The sequence below is a fragment of the Pogona vitticeps genome, chromosome 14, assembly GCF_051106095.1.
Source record: "Pogona vitticeps strain Pit_001003342236 chromosome 14, PviZW2.1, whole genome shotgun sequence".
Classification (NCBI taxonomy): domain Eukaryota; kingdom Metazoa; phylum Chordata; class Lepidosauria; order Squamata; family Agamidae; genus Pogona; species Pogona vitticeps.
This window is the reverse complement of record NC_135796.1, coordinates 13,560,428-13,579,248: the sequence shown is the minus strand read 5'-3', so window position 1 is coordinate 13,579,248 and position 18,821 is coordinate 13,560,428. Positions and strand designations below refer to the sequence as shown.

Here is an 18,821-nt window from a genome sequence, read left to right as displayed (position 1 = left end):
GATTTGTAAACAGACGCGTAATGGATCCTGTATTGGATATGCGTTAGTCTTAAGTGTTTGCTCCAATATCTTTAAATGGGCCTCAGCGACCATAAAGGCATGTTGACACATCTCTGCTTTACTCTGCCCTGTTAACCCCTGGCAGTTTTCTGCTCGAAAAGTGGCAGAGCCAAGAATGAACATCTATGGCAAAAAGAGTTACAAGGTCCAGATATTGGGAATTGTTTTAAGATAGAAGGCAGTGTTTCCCAACCCTGGAGTTGTGACACCCCCCCCCCCAAGGGGGTCGTGGGTTGCCTGATTTGTGTTCTAGCCTTTGTTAAATAATTTCTTTCTTGACCTTTTGGAGCCAGATAATTAAAGTTAGCATGCAGGTGTATGTATGAGAAACAGCCCCTTTGGGAGAAAACGAAGCCTCTGCTTTCTGAGAACGGATGACTTTACCCGATTAAAAATACCTTTTAATGCAAACATGGCCATTGGGTCACAGGTAGCTCTGTTATTATAAAAGGTGGTTGCAATTCAAAAAAAGGTTGGGAACCACTGGTCTAAGGCAGTTAAAATTAGAGGGTCGTGAAAGCATGAGGGTGTGAATCACAGATTTTCTGTCACGCAGTTTCACAGAACTGTTAAATCTGTGACTGGCCTGCCGCTGCTCAGATTATAAGTGAGAAAGCAAGGGTGTTGCCAACTCAACAGCCCAACAAGTCCTGGACTGGCTAACCTGTCCGCACAGTTTTGTATCTTCCGGGATCCTATTGGACTTTATGAGTCAACTCCCCGTCCATCAAGATGCTAAGCTCAACCTTAACCACTCCCCCTTTCCCCTTTTCTTTCCCCCTCAATGGGGAATCTGATGGAAATGGTCTTCATATATAAAGGATGAAAAATTTAATTGATGACTTTTTTTTTCTGATCAAGGATTATTCCCCACATGCAAGCATTCAACCAGAACATTCATTTTATTAAAACATAATGTGGGAGGGTCTGCTTGTAGAGACATTAAATTGTGCCACTTCCCTTTGCCCTCAGCAGTCTTGTTTTATATGATATACAGTAGAGGCACAGGTTAGTCACCTTGGCGAGAAAGAGGGAGGAAGAAGGCCAGAGGGATGAAGAAGAGGCAAGTGATTTCTCACAGTGGCCAAGCTGTTCATGATAGCAACAAGGAGGCATCATGATAAGATCATTATAAAGCAGCACGTGTGGATCCTAGATCTAGAATGATCTGAGAAATGGCACTTTGTAATTGAATAGGGACAGAGGTTCACAGTTGTTCTTTCTGTGTGATATTTCTTTCCGTACCGACAGTGGCTTTTCTTTTCTTTTCACAGAGTTCTGCTCAATCGCTTTCAGGAAAAGGTTATTCGGTAAGTCACCTTAACAACTAATTCATCCATTTCATGTCTATTGCTATTTGATTGTGTAATTTGTATTACCTGCTGCATGTTCAGATATACCAACAGAAAAAAAATCAGATTTTGAGGGAAAGGGTTGTAATGTTTCCTCAACCAGCTCTCTGTGTTAAACAGTTGATTTTCTGAGTCGCCTGGTGTTATTTTATGGTTTTGTCTCTCCATTTATTGTGCAAAACTATAGAATGATAAATCAAAAGATCATATCTGAACACCATTGGCTGTGGGAGAACAAATATTATCATCTCTTGTTGCTACATATTACAGATTTCTTCATGTTTCATTGGATGTAGGGTTACAGGTGTATGTTTTACTCACTGTAATACTAAAACTTCTCTAGTTCACAAAGTAAAAAAAGTAAAAGAAGAATGGATCAGTCAGTTGTGCCAGTGTTTACTCTTATGGGTCTTGAACTGACAGCTCTTTTGAAGTATTAACAGCAATATAAACCAAATCAGCAATATCAAAATATAGGTTGGATCATCTATTTAAATGGAACTGTGAACTCTCCTCTGTTTCCCCAGGATTTTATGACCCTTGCTTGCTTGAACAAGTCATCATTTAAAAAAAAAGGCAGTTAGTTCATAGAAGCACAGAATAAAGGAGTTGAAAGGGACCTATAAGGCCATCAGAGTCAGCCTCCTGCTCATTACAGGAATCCAGATCAAAGCAGATCTGGCAGGTTTTCTCTTGAATGCCTCCAATATTGGAGCGCTCACCATCTCCCCAGGTAATTAGGTCCATTGTCATACTGCTCTAACAGCTGAGAAGTTTTGTTTTTTTTTAATATTCAGCCTAAATCTGGTTTCCTGTTACAGGGCCCCCTTTCCAAAGCCACACCAGCCCATCTTTTCAAAATGAGAACTGATAAAGTCACTTCTGGTTTTGCAGAAAGATGCTTGGGGCTTTTTTTTAAGTTTAGGAGAGGGATAATTAAATAGGTCATATATCTGGAAAACCTATTAGGGTTGCCTTAAATTGGATGCAACTTGAAAACCCATAACCGAGGCCTCCATAAGTGATTCTTGTCCAAATTCAGTGCTGGGGAGAATCTGGGAGGCACACAGAAGACCCCTCAAGTTATGTGCAATAACTGGGCTTCACAATTCTCACCCAGCCTGTTTTCTCCCTACTTTGAATGAAAAAAACAACAACCCTTTTTTAGTTTAAATCATGGAACAAATTCTTCCATTATCTTTCTTGCTGCTATCCTAGAGAACAAGGCGGTGGGGGGGGGGAGTCCATGGCTTACTGCTGCTCATTTCTATAATGCTAAACAGACCAGTATCCAGTAAACAATCCTGGAATCAAAGTTGACAAAGGCCAGTAATTAGAAAAATAAAAATTAGTACTTCTCATTTTGACTTTCCCCCAAATCCAGTACCATGCAGTAAAGACAAGTTCTTAAACATTTTTGTAATAACAATAATTGTAGTGATACATGATTGAGCAGCAACATCTTGGTCACCAGATTGCAATATTTAAAGATTTGAGTTCGTTTAGCATTGGTAAAAATACCAGAAATTGCCAATGAGTCTGTATGTGAATGGATAACTTATTTCATCAATAAACAGTGGTGTGGTGATCTGTGACACTGCCTGCTACAGTAGGGGACCTGAAGTACACATCTAGCTACCAAATAGCATCAAACAAGGCCTTTTTATTCTGTCTGCTTTCACTGAAGCTTTAAATTAAGTTCCTTGTCAATCTAAAGAAAGAAAGAGAAATAGGAGAGAGAAACAAATTTTTAATGACAATTTAGCATTGCTAATTGACAGTGGTTACTATTTCTTTGCATACTGTGTCATTTGAGAAGTCTTAGATTTCTACAATTATGAGTCAAATCGTTTAGATGAACAAAATGTAGAATGCTGCCTGTGATACCTTGGTATAGAGATGAGCGATTATGCGCTTCCTAATGTAGTGTGCTTTGAACATTTTTAAAGAGATTTTCTAATTTGGTGAAATTGAGTTTATTCCCATCTAATAGGAGTTTTGAAATCATAACATGGGCTGTTTGTCAGGTAAACATTCAAGCTTATCTTTCCTACTGAAAACTTGGGGGGGGGGAACCCTGAGCACTGAATGTCAACAAATTAATTGTGCTTGGTTTATGAATACTTTTGAATGGTTTTTAATCCATTTAAAATGTAAAATACATGCTTTGAGCTTGTAGTGAGATGTGTGGCAACCCCATACCACACTTTACCTGTGAAGTGTGTGTGTGTGTGTGTGTGTGTGTGTGTGTGTGTGTGTGTACACACTGTGACAAACCCAGACCTACTGGGATATGTCACACAGTTACACTAAGCTGCCACCAACCATTCCCTTTAAGAAGTCACACAGACCAGGGATGGATTTTTAAACAATAAAAAGAATAAGGTTTATTTTAAATACACACACAGGGTAAATAAACAATCAGGTGTATAAAATAAAGTAACGTGGCTTATTCTCACTCATACAAGCATACAGTTTGGTTCACCCAGAACCCTTAACTTGAAGCACAGACCCTGAACCTATCAGTTCTGGCTAACCAACAGACACCTGAACCTATCAGGTTGGTACTCTGACACACAGTAGTACCCTGTCTGACACACAGACTCCCACAACAGCTTCTTCTTCCCAGCTGCTGCTTCGTCACATCCCAGTGTCTCTCAGTCTGTCTCTCAGCATCTCTCCTCACCACACACGCTCCACACATATATACAGTACAGCCCCTCCTCCTGATGTCCCGCCTTCCACTCCCCATAGGATGGAACTTTCCCTCCAAACCCATGACAGACAGGTAACATCAGTGCTGTATGTAACACCTCCCCTCTTTATAAGTTGTTTTGTAGGGGGAAAGCTAACGTGCTTTTCACCAAAAAAAAACAACCTGAATAAAATACACAACAACAGTTATACATACCACATTATACTTACTCATACTTACATTCTAAGTTAAACCATAGCAAATAGGCATTTAAACATTTACCATATACATTACATCAATTTACCTTTATTCATACAAACCAATTCAAAACCAGGTACATTTTACTTTTTGTCATCATTATATACACATAGTCCATGTTTCTTTCGCCGTCTTCAATCTTCAGGTCTTCTTGATAAGGCGTCAGCAACACAGTTCACTGACCCTCTGACCACCTTCACTTCAAAGTCATAGTCCTGTAGGTTTAAAGCCCACCTCATAAGTTTGCTATTGTGGGTTTTCATTGTCTTTAACCATTGCAATGGTGAATGGTCAGTACACAGAATAAAATGTCTTCCCCAGATGTAAGGCTTGGCCTTCTGGATCGCGTAGACTATGGCCAAACACTCCTTCTCCACGGTTGCCAAATGTCTCTCACCTTTTTGAAGTTTCCTACTCAGGTAGGACACTGGATGCTGGTCACCCTTCTCATCCTCCTGGCACAGAACTGCTCCTACCCCGCTGTTAGACGCATCGGTGTAGATGATGAACTCCCGGTCGAAGTCTGGAGCACGCAGCACAGGATAGTTGATTAACGCCTCCTTCAACCTCTGGAACGCCGCCTCACAATCGCTGGTCCACGGGATGCTGTCATCAGTCTTCTTCCTCGTCAGATCGGTCAGCGGAGCCGCAATCTCGCTAAACCTCGGGATGAACTTTCTGTAGTAGCCCACCAACCCAAGAAATGATTTGACCTTTTTCTTGGTGTTGGGTCTAGGCCAATCACGAACAGCTTCTATTTTGGCCTCCAGGGGTTTTATCATTCCTCCCCCTACCATGTGACCCAAGTATTTTATTTCTGGGCTACCCAGCTGACACTTGCTGGCCTTTACTGTTAGCCCTGCTGCACTTAACCTCTGCAGCACTAACTCCAGGTGTAACAGGTGATCTTCCCAGGTATTACTGAAGATCCCTATGTCGTCAATGTAGGCCACTGTAAAGTCACTGAGCCCTGCCAAGGTCTGGTCCATCAGCCTTTGGAATGTGGCTGGTGCATTTCTGAGACCAAAGCTCAGGACTCGAAACTCATAGAGACCAAAAGGGCTGCAAAAGGCAGTCTTTTCTTGATCCCTGGGATCAATTCTTAATTGCCAATATCCCTTTACCAGGTCCAATGATGAGATGAACCGACAACCCCCTATGGTTTCAATCAGGCTGTCTAGCCTGGGCATTGGGTAGGCATCAGGAGTGGTTACACGGTTTAATTTCCTGTAATCGACACAAAACCTAATGCTCCCATCAGGCTTGTCCACAAGGACTATCGGAGAGGACCAAGGACTAGAGGAGGGGACGATTATGTTCTCCCTCAGCATCTCGTCCAGCTCCTTCCGCACCTTGTCCCTATAGGGTCCCGTTACTCGGTATGGGGATACTGCCTGCGGGGGTGCATCCCCTGTGTGGATCCGATGCATCACTCCCTTCACTATCCCCGGCTTGTTGGAAAACACCTGTTGATATTTACTAAGCAGCATTTTTAGTTCTTGCTGCTGGTCTTGGGTGAGTGCAGGACTGATCTTTACCTCCTCTGGGTTGTATTTTACTTCCCCTCTACCCTCCCAGAAGGGTAATTCAGCTTCCTCACTCTCAGCTGCTTTTATCGCGAATAAAACCCTCTGTTCCCCTCTGTAGTAGGGTTTTAGGGCATTCACATGAACCACCCTCCTTGCTTGGTTCTCCTCCTGCTCTATAAGGTAGTTCAGGTCTGACATCTTGGAAATGACCCTATATGGTCCTGCCCATTTGAGCTGCAGTTTATTCTCTCTGCAGGGCCTAAGCCAAAGCACTTCCTCCCCTGGGTCAAAGTGCCTCTCTCTAGCTTTGTGGTCATACCATGTTGTCTGTCTGACCTTCTGAGCTTGCAGGTTTTCTGCTGCCAGCTCTAGATTTCTCTTTAGGTCATTCATCAAGGTGTCTATGTATGTCACAACGTCTTGTGGGTCATCCTGGGTGATCTGCTCCCAATTTTGTTTGATCAAATCAAGGGGCTCTTTCACCCCTAAGTGTGCAGCAAACATGTCAGAGTGACCCCTTTGTAAGATCATGGGGCGATACTTTTCAGGTACCACCAGCTGACTTCTGATCCCATCTCCCCCTTTTGAGATATTCCTCAGGGTTTCTCTATATAAAATCCCCTTTTCCTCCAGAAATCTCACTGGGGTTTCAGGTGTTAGCTGGGCGTCAGTTACCTGTTCAAAACACTTTTGGAGAGTGGCGTCTGCCTTTTGCTCCTGTCCAAATCTGCTGTCTGTGGTTAAGGTTTCCACCACAGCTTCTGAACTCCCCTCTGCTTCCGTCTCTGGCTCATCATTACCCCCCTGAACTGTCCCCGTGGTGGCTTGTGAGAGTGTAATCACTAGCACCCGTTTCACATGTTCAGCCAGGTCATTTCCCACGAGCACGGCTGCTGGCAGAGTCGATGAAATCGCTAGCCGCCAATCTCCCCTCCAGCCTTGAAAGTTGACAGGTATCTCTGCTACTGGCAGAGAGATTACCTGCCCCTCAATCCCTGCCACCTTCATGCTCTCATTTGGGATTATAAACTCCCTAGGAATAATATCTGGATGGCACAGGGTTACCTGGGAACAAGTGTCCCGCAGCCCCCTATACTGACGGTCAAGTATTCCTACGTCCACCCCGGCTGTCTCAAACAACTGAGAATCTGTTTTCACCAGCAAGCAGCGTTTTACCTCCACAAGAGGACCATTTTCCTCAGCCTGATCAGCAGAGGTAGCTGTTCCAGACTGAGTAGCCATGGCAACAGGCTCCCTCAGTGACACTGAGCCTTGCTCTTTCTGGACACAGAACACAGCTTTTGGCTTGGTCCCACTAGAATTCTGAGGCACCATTCCTTTTAGCTGCTTTAATTTCTCACACTCTGAGATTAGATGACCCTTTCCCTGACAGAAATAACATTTTCTGGTGTATTTTGATTCTCTCTCATCTTGTTTTGGTTTTCCCTCCAAAATCTGAGGTCTTGGTTTCATGTCTGAGGGCTTCCCTTCACCATGGGCCCCTCCCCCTTGCTGGCTTTTCCCTTTTATTCTCAAATCCAGCTCCTTTTGCTTGGCCTCAAACTCAGCCCTGATCTGTAAAATTTCTTCCTCAGCCCTAGCTTTTATCTCTTTTACTTTTTCTTCCGTCTTATCTCTGATTTCTTTTAATTTAATGTCTTTTTGCTGATTATATTTTTCAAGATCTTGCTCACTTTGTCTGGCCTGAGCCTCATACTTTTCTTTCTTTGACATTTCTTCCACTGATAAATTGTTAATAAACTTATTTAGGAACTTCAATTCTAATTGTACCATTCTAATTTGGAGTTTCAGTTCCATCTGTTTGATCCTCATGTCCATTCCCCTTGTCTTGGCATCTGCCTCTGCCTGACTGATTTCAGCTCTTTCTTTTCTTCTGATTTCCATTTCCCTCACCCTCAGTTCATTCTGTTGGGCTAGGATCAATTTTCTGAGTTCTGGGTTCTGCTCTCCTGTGCTGTCACCCTGCACTGAGCCAAATTCATCCTCAGAACCTTGGTCAATCTGGGGGTCTTTCACTTCACTCATTTCGGCCATCTGGCTTCGAGTCAAGGGCATAATCCCCCCTCAGAACAGGCTGCTTTAAAAGTCAAGCCTCAAAATAAAACGACCACTTTTTTCCTTTTTGCCTCAGAACCAGCTCTCCCTAGAGATTGCTGCTGTTCTTCAGCACTAACTTGCAACAGTATCGAGTCAGAGCCTACCCCCCTCTGCTGGGCCTCTCAGCTGGCAAGCTAGATCACTGTTGCTACGCAGTTTTGCCTCAGCTTTTTTCCCGCCAAAACTAGGCTGCCTCAGAGCACCTTAATCTAAGTCTCCCCAGTTGGCACGTTCTTCTACTAGCGCACCTCCCCGTGAGGTACACCTAGAAGATTACCTACGCGCCTCAGACTGTCCCTGACTAGACCCCCCTTGCTCTGGGCACACTTGCCAAGGCTTTGCTGGACCACTGGACAACTGGACCAGTCGTATCCCACACGCTGGACACCAATCAATGTGACAAACCCAGACCTACTGGGATATGTCACACAGTTACACTAAGCTGCCACCAACCATTCCCTTTAAGAAGTCACACAGACCAGGGATGGATTTTTAAACAATAAAAAGAATAAGGTTTATTTTAAATACACACACAGGGTAAATAAACAATCAGGTGTATAAAATAAAGTAACGTGGCTTATTCTCACTCATACAAGCATACAGTTTGGTTCACCCAGAACCCTTAACTTGAAGCACAGACCCTGAACCTATCAGTTCTGGCTAACCAACAGACACCTGAACCTATCAGGTTGGTACTCTGACACACAGTAGTACCCTGTCTGACACACAGACTCCCACAACAGCTTCTTCTTCCCAGCTGCTGCTTCGTCACATCCCAGTGTCTCTCAGTCTGTCTCTCAGCATCTCTCCTCACCACACACGCTCCACACATATATACAGTACAGCCCCTCCTCCTGATGTCCCGCCTTCCACTCCCCATAGGATGGAACTTTCCCTCCAAACCCATGACAGACAGGTAACATCAGTGCTGTATGTAACACACACTTTTAACCATCTTGTTTGTTATCGTGCATAACGTAATGATAAGAGTGAAGTTCCATATCTGAAGGGCTGTGTTTGCAAATTAAACTGATTTCCCCCTGGCTCTAGTACCTTAATGGAAAAAAGGCCAAAGGCCCTGCCACTATCCTGCTTCTAATAAATCACAGGGCAGACATTTTTATCTCTTTTTTTTTTCCTGAGGAGTTCCTTTTGATCTGCTGAACAAATGAGTGTGTAGCAATTCAGGGCTGCTTATCTCAAAGCCTTTGGAACCCTGATATGTTTTTGTTTCTTCATTGCTGAGCCTTATAAAGATTTGAGTAACAAGCCATAATTTTCCAAAATGTCTGTGTACAGACCTCCCACTCAGCTATGAGCTAGGCTTTAACTCATCAGGGACAGCAAGGGCACCGTGAGTGGGATATTCTGCTGGTGTTTTCGAACCTTTACAACATTTGCCATATAAGAAATTTCTTAGCCTTCAAGATATTTACCAGAGCACTAGAAGTTTTCTTTTTCCACATAGTGGTTTTGTCTGTCCATTTACTTGGTTTCTTGCTTCCGCCTTCTGCAGCTGTTTTGGAACAAGTTTGTTTTAAAAGGATGGTGATTCTTCGTCCTGTCTGTGCAGTTCAAGAAGTCCAGGATCGCAAAGATAACATGATTAAACTGTCCCACTTCAGCATAGCCACTGGGCATTTTCAGCTATAACTTGCAAAGGGTGTACAACTTGTAGAAGTTGTAGTCCAGAAATACAAATGCACACAGCTCTCATGTCTGTTGTCTGGTGTTACAACGCTTCGTGATGTTACCCATCCTCCCATGGCATGTTTTGGAGGTGTGTACGTTTTTACTAAAAAGTCATGAAGTACTGATGTTTAGCCTGAAGAAGTGAGATTCCTCCATGAAAACTTCCAATCTGATTTTAGTGGTCCAATAAAAGCTATCACCTGCATTTACATTTGTGTAATCTTGAGGTCCACAAGGGCTTTTTCTTTTTCGTAGATAAGGGCATAGTTTGTGAAAGGATATACTGTTGCAGTTACTAGATAGTTTATAGCTTTTGTAATGCTTTTGTTTGTAAGAAACAGGGGAAATGGGGAAAATTTCATTGATACATTCAGCTTTTCCCAGTCATGTAAGAGAGATCTTTTGGGTGCAGTAAAGTTAAAGATGAGTCTCTGAACAAATATGATCTCTCACTCACACACACACATGATAGAATTGTGGTCTATCATTTATTTTTCATCACTACCTTGGAAGTAAATTTGCTATTTAAATAATTTATGCATACTGTATAAAGTTGAAGGTCAGAGCAACTACAAAGCTTCTGTGAGAAATCTTTTGGTCTTACGACATGGTAAACACACCTAAAAATGGAACAATAGACCTTTCATTTTGTTCTGTTTGGAACACAGCTATCTCTGGAATGCTTGTGGAATCTGTTGGCAATGTGTTGATCCAAAACTTGGGAACACAGTCTGTCTACAACCCTTGTGCAAACAATAGAGTAGGAAAGCAACAGCTGTTTTGCAAGGGGTTCATAGTTCAACTGTGCAAAGAGTATAGATGTGAACATAGTCGGTGTTTATCACTTAAGTAGTTTAGCAGCCCATTCTGCCTCCTTTCCTGTGGAGAACTGGAAAGCCCATACATTCATAGTTGTTAAGAAATTATTCTCCATGACTTTATGTAGGCACGTATGCACATGGACATTAAAAGACCGTTTGTCACTCGCCGTGTTCATCAAGCAGAGGTCAGAGTCCTTAACATTTTATGTGCCAAACCCCAAATCTTAGAATCTCTTTCTAAGACTTTCTAGCACAAATTAACTTCGCTTCAACGCCTAAAATCTCTTTAGATCTAAAGCTATGCTTAGTTCAGCAAAAACTGACATTTCGAGTCTGTTGGATATTGCTTTATATATTTATAAAGAAATGGGTCACTTTAGTGAAATGCTAGCAATGCAACACAGATAAGGCTTTATTGAGGCATATGGTGTAGCCCTGTCTTACAGAGACCCTCTGTAATTTGTATTAAAGCAAATTCATTACGTATTTTTTAAAAAAACCTTTACATGTGTGGATATGTATGCACTTTTTAAAGGCACCAAATATGGCGTAGTGCAGTGGTCTCCAAACTTGGGCCTCCAAATGTTCTTGGACTTCAACTCCCAGAAATCCTGGGCAGCAAAGGTGGTGGTGAAGGTTTCTGGGAGTTGTAGTCCAAGAACATCTGGAGGCCTAAGGTTGGGGACCACTGGTGTAGTGGATACACTGTTGGGTCGTAAGGACTCTGGAGAATAGGGTTCAAATCCCCACTTGGCCATGGAAACTCACTAGGGGAGTGGATCGGGCAAAATCCCTCCTTAAATATCTCCCTTATCTTGAAAGCTGCATTAAGGTCTCTGTAAGCCGGTTCCAATTTGATTACACATAACTAGCTAACTATGTACTTTTCAACCAAGTTCCTGTGGTTTGGAAGTCAACTGGTGTAAAAGCTGTGTTGTGTCACAGTGGTTAAACTGCAGTAAAGACTCTGCTCATGACCTTAGTTTGATTCCAACAGGCTCAAGTAGCTGTCTGAACATTGACTCAGCCTTTTGTCACCAGCGCTGCAGCTGCGTTGGAATGGGCATCATTGCTCCTGTTGGACAACACAGGTCACAAGGTTGTGTTGGAGGTGGGGTAGACTCCTGGAGTCCCTTATCTGCAGAACCTTCCTCTACCCAGTGGGTGGGGTTCAGGGACTTCCTCCTGGGGCTGCTCTTCCCAGTCACTCTCCACTTCAGCCAAGGCACAGAATTGGAGATCTCAAGGCTTAATGGTCTCTCCAGACTTCTCCTCCTGCTCCAAAGTTTCTGTCTCTCCCTCCTGTTTACCTGAAGGAAGCCGCTGAATCCTTCTAGTCTTCCTCCTTTATTTTGGCCTCCATGTCTCCCTCCAATCCACTCCCTTGTAGGCACCTGTTGTCCTTCCCCTTTACCTACTAGGGGCCCAGGAGGCTGGTCTGAGACTGATGGCAACTCTCACACAACCATACACCAACCTTAGAAATGTGTCCATTTTTACAGGGGGGGGGGGGAATGAAAATATCAGGAAGCCAGATTTAGGCTGAATATCAGGAAAAACTTCTTAACTGTTAGAGCAGTACAACAATGGAACCAATTATTTTGGGAGGTGGCGAGTGCTCCAACGCTGGAGGCATTCATGAGAAAATTGGACAACCCTCTGTCAGATCTACTTTGATCTTCATTTATTAGGAGGTTGGGCTTGGCTTTATAAGCCCCTTCTACCTCTATTATTCTATCTATGATTCTAGAATTTATAAATTATGTCATTCACACCTAATTACACAATATGAGAATGGCAAATTATGGTCTAGGATATTAATTCAGGGATTGAGCTGCTGCTGCACTAAAGATATTAAATTGTGGCTGAAATTCATAAAATGAGGGGAGCACCTTTGGGGATGAGTTGAGACTAAGATTCAACCTAAATGTAGTTTGGAAGAGGTAGCCGTGTTAGTCTGTGCAAGCATATCAGGCAAAATCCAAAGAAACAAAACAAAATGACTAAAACATGGGGCACCTTAAAGACTAACCATTATACTTTAATGTACGCTTTTGTGGACACGTTGGCTTAGTCAGACATTAAGAGACATTTCCTTTCATTCTGTCTCTTAATGTCTGACGAAGTGGATGTGTCCACAAAAGCTTACATTAAAATATAATGGTTAGTCTTTGAGGTACCCCATGTTTTTGTCTTTTTTTGGGGGGGGGTTCTAGTTTTGTTTTGTTTCTTGGGATTTTGCCTGACATCATCATTAAATGTATCTTCTGGCAACCTGAGATCCCTGTTAAAAACAACAACAAAAACAAGCCAGAACCACTATAGACTTATTTTAACAAAATCGGATTTATCATCGGTTTCCATTGTCTATTTAATCCATCATGTGAGGTGCACATTTAAAGGGTGGTCTATAAAAAATAAGAAATAGACAAAAGAGAAGGAGACAGAAGACAAAAGCCAGGTGAGGGTTTAGGTTAGGTAGGCTGAGCATTAAGTCCCCAACCCTTCAACCGCAGAGGCTGGTTTAGGTTTATTACCTGTCATTAGATACTCCTTTTATCCTTCCTAGACTCTTCAGAGAAGCAATAAGGGTAAGGGACGTGAATAAATAAACATCTAACAAAAAGGGAGAGGATGAGAATGCCCTCCCCATCCCGGGCCTGGTTCTTGACTGAAGGTTTTTCTGCTTTTATCATGTACGGAGAAACAGGCAAGCAATGTTGCTAGTATATGTCTTTCCAAAAAAAGCAAACAAATGCAATCTCACAAGTTATTTTTATTTTCCTTGTTTCCAATCATAGTGTGTTCTGCTTTTAATTCTGACCAAATACCCTATAAATTTCCACTCACGCCCACACCCATCCACCCACAAACACACCTCACAATCACACACAGAGGCAGAGGGGTCCAGCTCTGAGGCTGCGTGTTGCTGTCATACTGAATACACAACACACACCCTTCTGTTTATAAGGCCTGGGCATAATTGGGTGATGCTGATTTACATAAAGCTACATTATTCCCATTGCAAAAAGCAGGCATCTGACACGATGATCTTCGTGAAGCCCCTCAAGGCATGGATGGCATATGACTTGTATCTGAGTTAGTTTGTTTTTGTTTTCAACCACATCATTTTAATGGGAGGAGGCAGGAAAGGAGAGGGGGAGAAGGGGAACCTCATCTGTAAGCTGTCTTATAAATCGGCAATGGTTAGACAAACATCTCTTGATAAAAGTTCCCAGAATGCTTTGGTCCATATTTTCTATAAAGAGCTCCATTCTGAATCCATCTGAAATTCTCTAGCCTGGAAGGATTGATTCTTCCATGGTGGGAGGGTGAGGAATATTTGAAAATTAATCCAAACCCCCCCCCCCCAGTGGACTGTTTCTGTTGCTTTTATGACTTTTCTTTGTCCAAAATGTTTTCCAGTGAATCATGGGACGGAAAGGAGGTTTGTTGACCATAACTTTGGTGGTGGTGAGAGATCTTGAGTAGTGATGGCCACATGAAGCTGAATTTTTCGCAGAGAAGGACACTCTGTTCTGGATAGAAGCATGTCTTCAAAATAAGTTGTATTGCACTTAGACCTTAATTGCTTGCTTGTGTGAAGACTAGTAGGTAATTTGCTTGATGAGGTGCTAATGAACTGCAGCTGCCTTTGCTGTTATTTATTAATCTTTTCCACATTAGAACGGTATCCTCTGTCCATGTGCCCTTTGAGTCACGGTGGACAATTGGCGGCTTCAGAAAGACATGGCTCCTGGTTGTCTTTATCCTTCTGAGCCATCACCTTTATACAAATAAGAGTGCTGCTTGTATTACACATGTACGTATGCACACGTGTTGTATATGCACACATGCATATTATTACTACCAAGAAAGAGGGAACAAGATAAATAGAAAGAAGTAAGGGCAATAAGAGCTAACCTGTCAGAACTGGGGCAGAAAGAGAAGCAAGAAGATTGGCCTCATCAAACAGGGACAAGGCCTTTTGCATTGTGAGGATGCTGTTCCTCTTGTGGTGGCGTGACAATCATACCTTGCCTTTGAGTGTCGCTTTGAATCCTCTCCTGGCTGAATCTTCCTCTCACTCCACTTTGTAATAAAAGGATCGTATCCTTTCTCAGCAAGCCAGCCCTGTGGGTTCCATGTAGCCTTTCAAGCAGATTCAGGTGTGCTTAGCTGAGACTGTGTTTCCCTGTTTATTTCCTGCTGTCTGCAGTCCGTGTGATCAGCAGGAGCTTTGACCGCCAAGGCAAAGGTTCCAAGTAGCCGGTTTCTTTAATACGGTTGACGGCAGCGAGAGCCCCATGCGTTTTGCTCACGCTGTGGCACCCTCATTAACCGCAATGAACATGCTGGGAGGCAACTACGGCTTCTTCTTCTTTGCAACAACAAGTTTTGCTTCTTGTTGTTTTAATGTTGATTTCAGTAAGTCTAGAAGGAAAGTGGCAGTGGTCACCTCCACCTTCCGTGCTGCAGATGAAAGGGAAATGGTGCAGTGTGCTCTGTGATAAAACGCAAATCAGAAAGATAACAAGGGCAGAAGAAAAGGCGGGGGGGGGGGCTGGTGCTGTCATGGTTATGTACAGTAAAGGTTAAAACGAGTATCATGGTTTTTCAGTAAATGCGCAGGAAAAGAGTGAGCTAACCTGGTTTTCCTCAATCTAGATAGCTAGCCTTGCAGATGGAGTGAAGGCGCACTCTGGAGAGGTGCAGGAGATACAGTACTGCATCTGCCTGACAACTCTGGATTACCAGCAAATAATATAAAGGGGGCTAGTGGTAATATCCTAGATGTGGGGTCTGTACCTACTATGGCCTGAAGTGATAGAAGGGAACTATACTGCTTCAGACTGCAAGTGGGGTTGGGACTGTTCTGAATGCCTCCATGTCTACCACAATGGAGGATAAGTGGAAGAGTCTCGTGGCGCAGTGGTTAAACTGCTGTACTACAGTCAAAACTGTGCTCACGACCCGGGGTTCAATCCCAGGTCGCTGGCTCCAGGTTGACTGAGCCGTCTATACTTCCCCGGTCGGTAAAATGAGTACCCAGCTCGCGGGGGGGGGGGGGCAATGTGTAGCCTGCATAATTAACTTGTAAACCGCCCAGAGAGTGCTTGAAGCGCTATGGGGCGGTATATAAGCAGCACACTTTGCTTTTTTTTTGGGGGGGGGGTTATCTCTGAGCTTTGGAAGCTTGTGAGCGCATGGGTATGCTCCTGGAACATACATCACGGTTGTTATTTTTTAAAAAGTAAAAAAGGCTGGAGCGAGAGGCATGATCCTGGAAGTGTTATTGGTTCACACACCGTAGGCATGACAGTTATAGGCATAATCTGACACTTTCTTTCTAAGTCATCATCTGATGGATGGATGGTTGGATGAATGGGTGGATTTTATAAAGTGGCTTTCAAGAACATATCCCCTGCTGTTGTGAACTTAGGCTTTTTAAATATAGGAATTTTTTTAATAAGTTGGTAATTGCCATATTGTTTAGGTTGGTAGGGGGTGAGTAGGTAGGTAGGTGAGTTGTTTTCAGTCTGTTTCGCCTCCACTACCAGCAAGTAGTGGGTGTCACTAAGTGGGGTGGTATGCAAGTTAAATAAGTGTACCTATTTCTTCCATCTATTCTAATGTACTCCATTTCAGTGGACAGGGTTTAAGGGAGAGAAGAGGCATTAACATCACCCCCTACCTGATTCTTCTAAGTCAGTGGTTCCTTTGGTTAACCCAGCTGTTGTTTGACTACAATTCCCAGAAGCCTTCACCACCAGCTGTGGTTTCTAGAAGTTGCAGTTGAAGATCACCTGGGTTACCCAAGGTTGAGAACCACTGATGTAGGGAATGTGATCTTGTTTCCATCATTTCTTTTGCCACTAGAAGTTATTCCAGAAGTAAAAACAATATTGTGAACATCCCTAGTCATAATTATTTTAATTCTGCCATTGTACCTCAATCAGCTTTGTGCCACAGGGTGAATTATACGAAATACAACTACTTCAGTCTGCACTTCCAGCTGACTAAAACAGGACCCTTTGTTAATGATGATTTTGGAGGGTTTTGTTTATTTATGTATTGTTTATTTGTGATTTTCAGTGTGTTCTTTTTTTTAATTAATTCACCCAATAATATTAACCTTGAAGCTGCTCCCAAAGAATGAATGCCCATGTAGCTATTTTTACCAAATTAACAGGGTTGTTTATCTGCCGAACATTTACATATATGGTAATTGTGACATTTCACTTTGTTTTCATTGCAGCAAAAAAATATGTTTTTTTTTCTCATCTCCAAATATTTTAATACATATTATTGCATCAGTGAATAAAAAACAGGAGAAGGAAGTTTAATACTGCGGGACAGTCTCAGGAAAATATTTTTCAACTGGAAAGAAAATAAAACATATTTTCTCTGCTGCAATGACTTTCTACATAGGGTGCACAAGGGGAGCAGCAAAAATGTGGACTTTTCAGTGGTACACTTGAAGCAGGCAGGCCCAGTGATAGGGGAATCCATTCTAGCTTTCAGTTGGAAACAGTCTACCCCAACTTTCAGCTCCCCTGGGCGGGGCTTCACCTCTCTTGCCCGACTGCTCCTCCACGCGTACGAGACTCCGCCCTCCCACGTGCAGCGTTCCGTTGCAACTACAGCCTAACATGATCACTGTGTGGAGGGGGAAGACAGCTGCGTGGAGGGAGGCAGAGGAGCGCGCACACATGTGCAGACCCAGCTTAGAAACTTGGTTGGAAATTTTACAGAATTTATCCAGGGTGCTAAACATCATCTCCAGATAAGTTCGGTGCCTTGAATACCTCATGCAAAATTCAGATTAAAAGCAGATTCACCACCCTTCACAAGCTGAAGTCAACAGATGCTACTGGCCGTGTATCAGTGTGTCTTTTTAGCTGTCCATTAGGCAGCTTTGCAAAGATTTAACATTTCTCTCTTGGACAATAGGATTGGATAAAGTCATCACTCCATGCACAGACATGGATGGGGGAGTATTAGGATTTACCATCACGACACAAACCATCCCATATTGCACATATTCCCTACCTCCAGTTCTTTAAACACCATCTCTCCCTACTGTTCTCTGCCATCAGCAGTAAAGGGGGGAAAAAACACGATAGAAAATGGTAAGGTAAGTGCAAAACACCCAGATCACGATCTATCAGATGAAGAATTGTCAAAAAAAAAAAAAAGATTTGATTTACTGACTGGCTATGCTGAGAAAATAAATAAATCACCACGTGAATTGGCCGTAATTGTGAAAGCTGATGTGTAGGTGTGTGGCTCTGGACCGAGCGAGAGACACTCGTGATGACACAGTTTGAGCACGACACCGGCATCCTGCAGCAAACCATCGCTGCTCAGAATGAACCGCAGGCTGCCCCACATCACGCTAAGTGCTTTCCTGCCCATTTAAAGGAGTTTCTCTTCCTGCTAACATTTCCCCTCTGAGGTTGCATGTGACCGTGAGAGCACTGAAACAGGAAGTTGTAATTTCAAGCTTCTTTGTTATCAGCATGATATCTGCGGTCAATCCCCTGACACAGCTTGCGGCCAGTTTCTGGTTAGCAAAGAGAAGCCTTTGTGCTGATCTGGCATCAGTTCCCACCTGTTTAAATCAGTTAAGCTGTGCCGTTGAGGAGGGTTTCGGTCCTCCGTGCGGGATTTCCAGTGACAGCAAGACAGTGATGCATCTGAGTAGCTCCAACAGGAATAGTCCAGTTATCAGCTGGTCGCTCCAGAGGCCGATAAAATTTTGTGTGTTCTCTTCTGAGAAAACATCAAAAGGAAAAAAAAAAAAACAGAAGACATTTGCTTTTAACCTCTCAGTAGTTTTTTTTTTAAAAGCATGTGAGTTTGAGGATAAAAAACACTTATCATATTTTCACAAGAGTGGCTTTGTCTGTTATGAGAGCAAAACCATCTAAGAGCCCTGTGGCATCATGCTTGCGATAGAGAGAGATACAGTAGCTGTGTGTGCCTCTTTAAATGGGTCTTTTCTTAGGGTGCAAAGTTTTTGCATACTAAAGTCCTTCTTATAGTCTGCAACATTTGGCTTCTCAACGGACAAAAGGAACCTGGGGATACTGAGAAGCTTGTGATTTGAGCCTCGATATCCACAGTGTACTCTCTTAATATCCAGGTATTCAATAAGCAAAACAAAGCAAAGCAAAGTGTGCTGCTTATATACCACCCCACTCTCTGGGTGGTTTACTATTTCATTATGCAGGCGATCACCTTGCCCCCCCCCCCTCCCAGCAAGCTGAGCACTCAGTTCACCAACCTTGGA

General features: G+C 43.1%; 1 protein-coding gene across 29 annotated transcripts in view; it reads left to right on the top strand.

Annotated features, from left to right (window-relative positions):
- The window catches only part of FBRSL1 (fibrosin like 1), a 724,755-nt gene that overhangs the window by 332,148 nt on the left and 373,786 nt on the right, over nucleotides 1–18,821 (top strand). For all 29 annotated transcript variants that reach the window (XM_072983658.2, XM_072983645.2, XM_072983642.2 and 26 more), the window contains exon 4: nucleotides 1,335–1,370. In XM_072983658.2, the coding sequence (XP_072839759.1) occupies nucleotides 1,335–1,370 (36 nt within the window). The remainder of the gene's footprint in view (nucleotides 1–1,334; nucleotides 1,371–18,821) is intronic.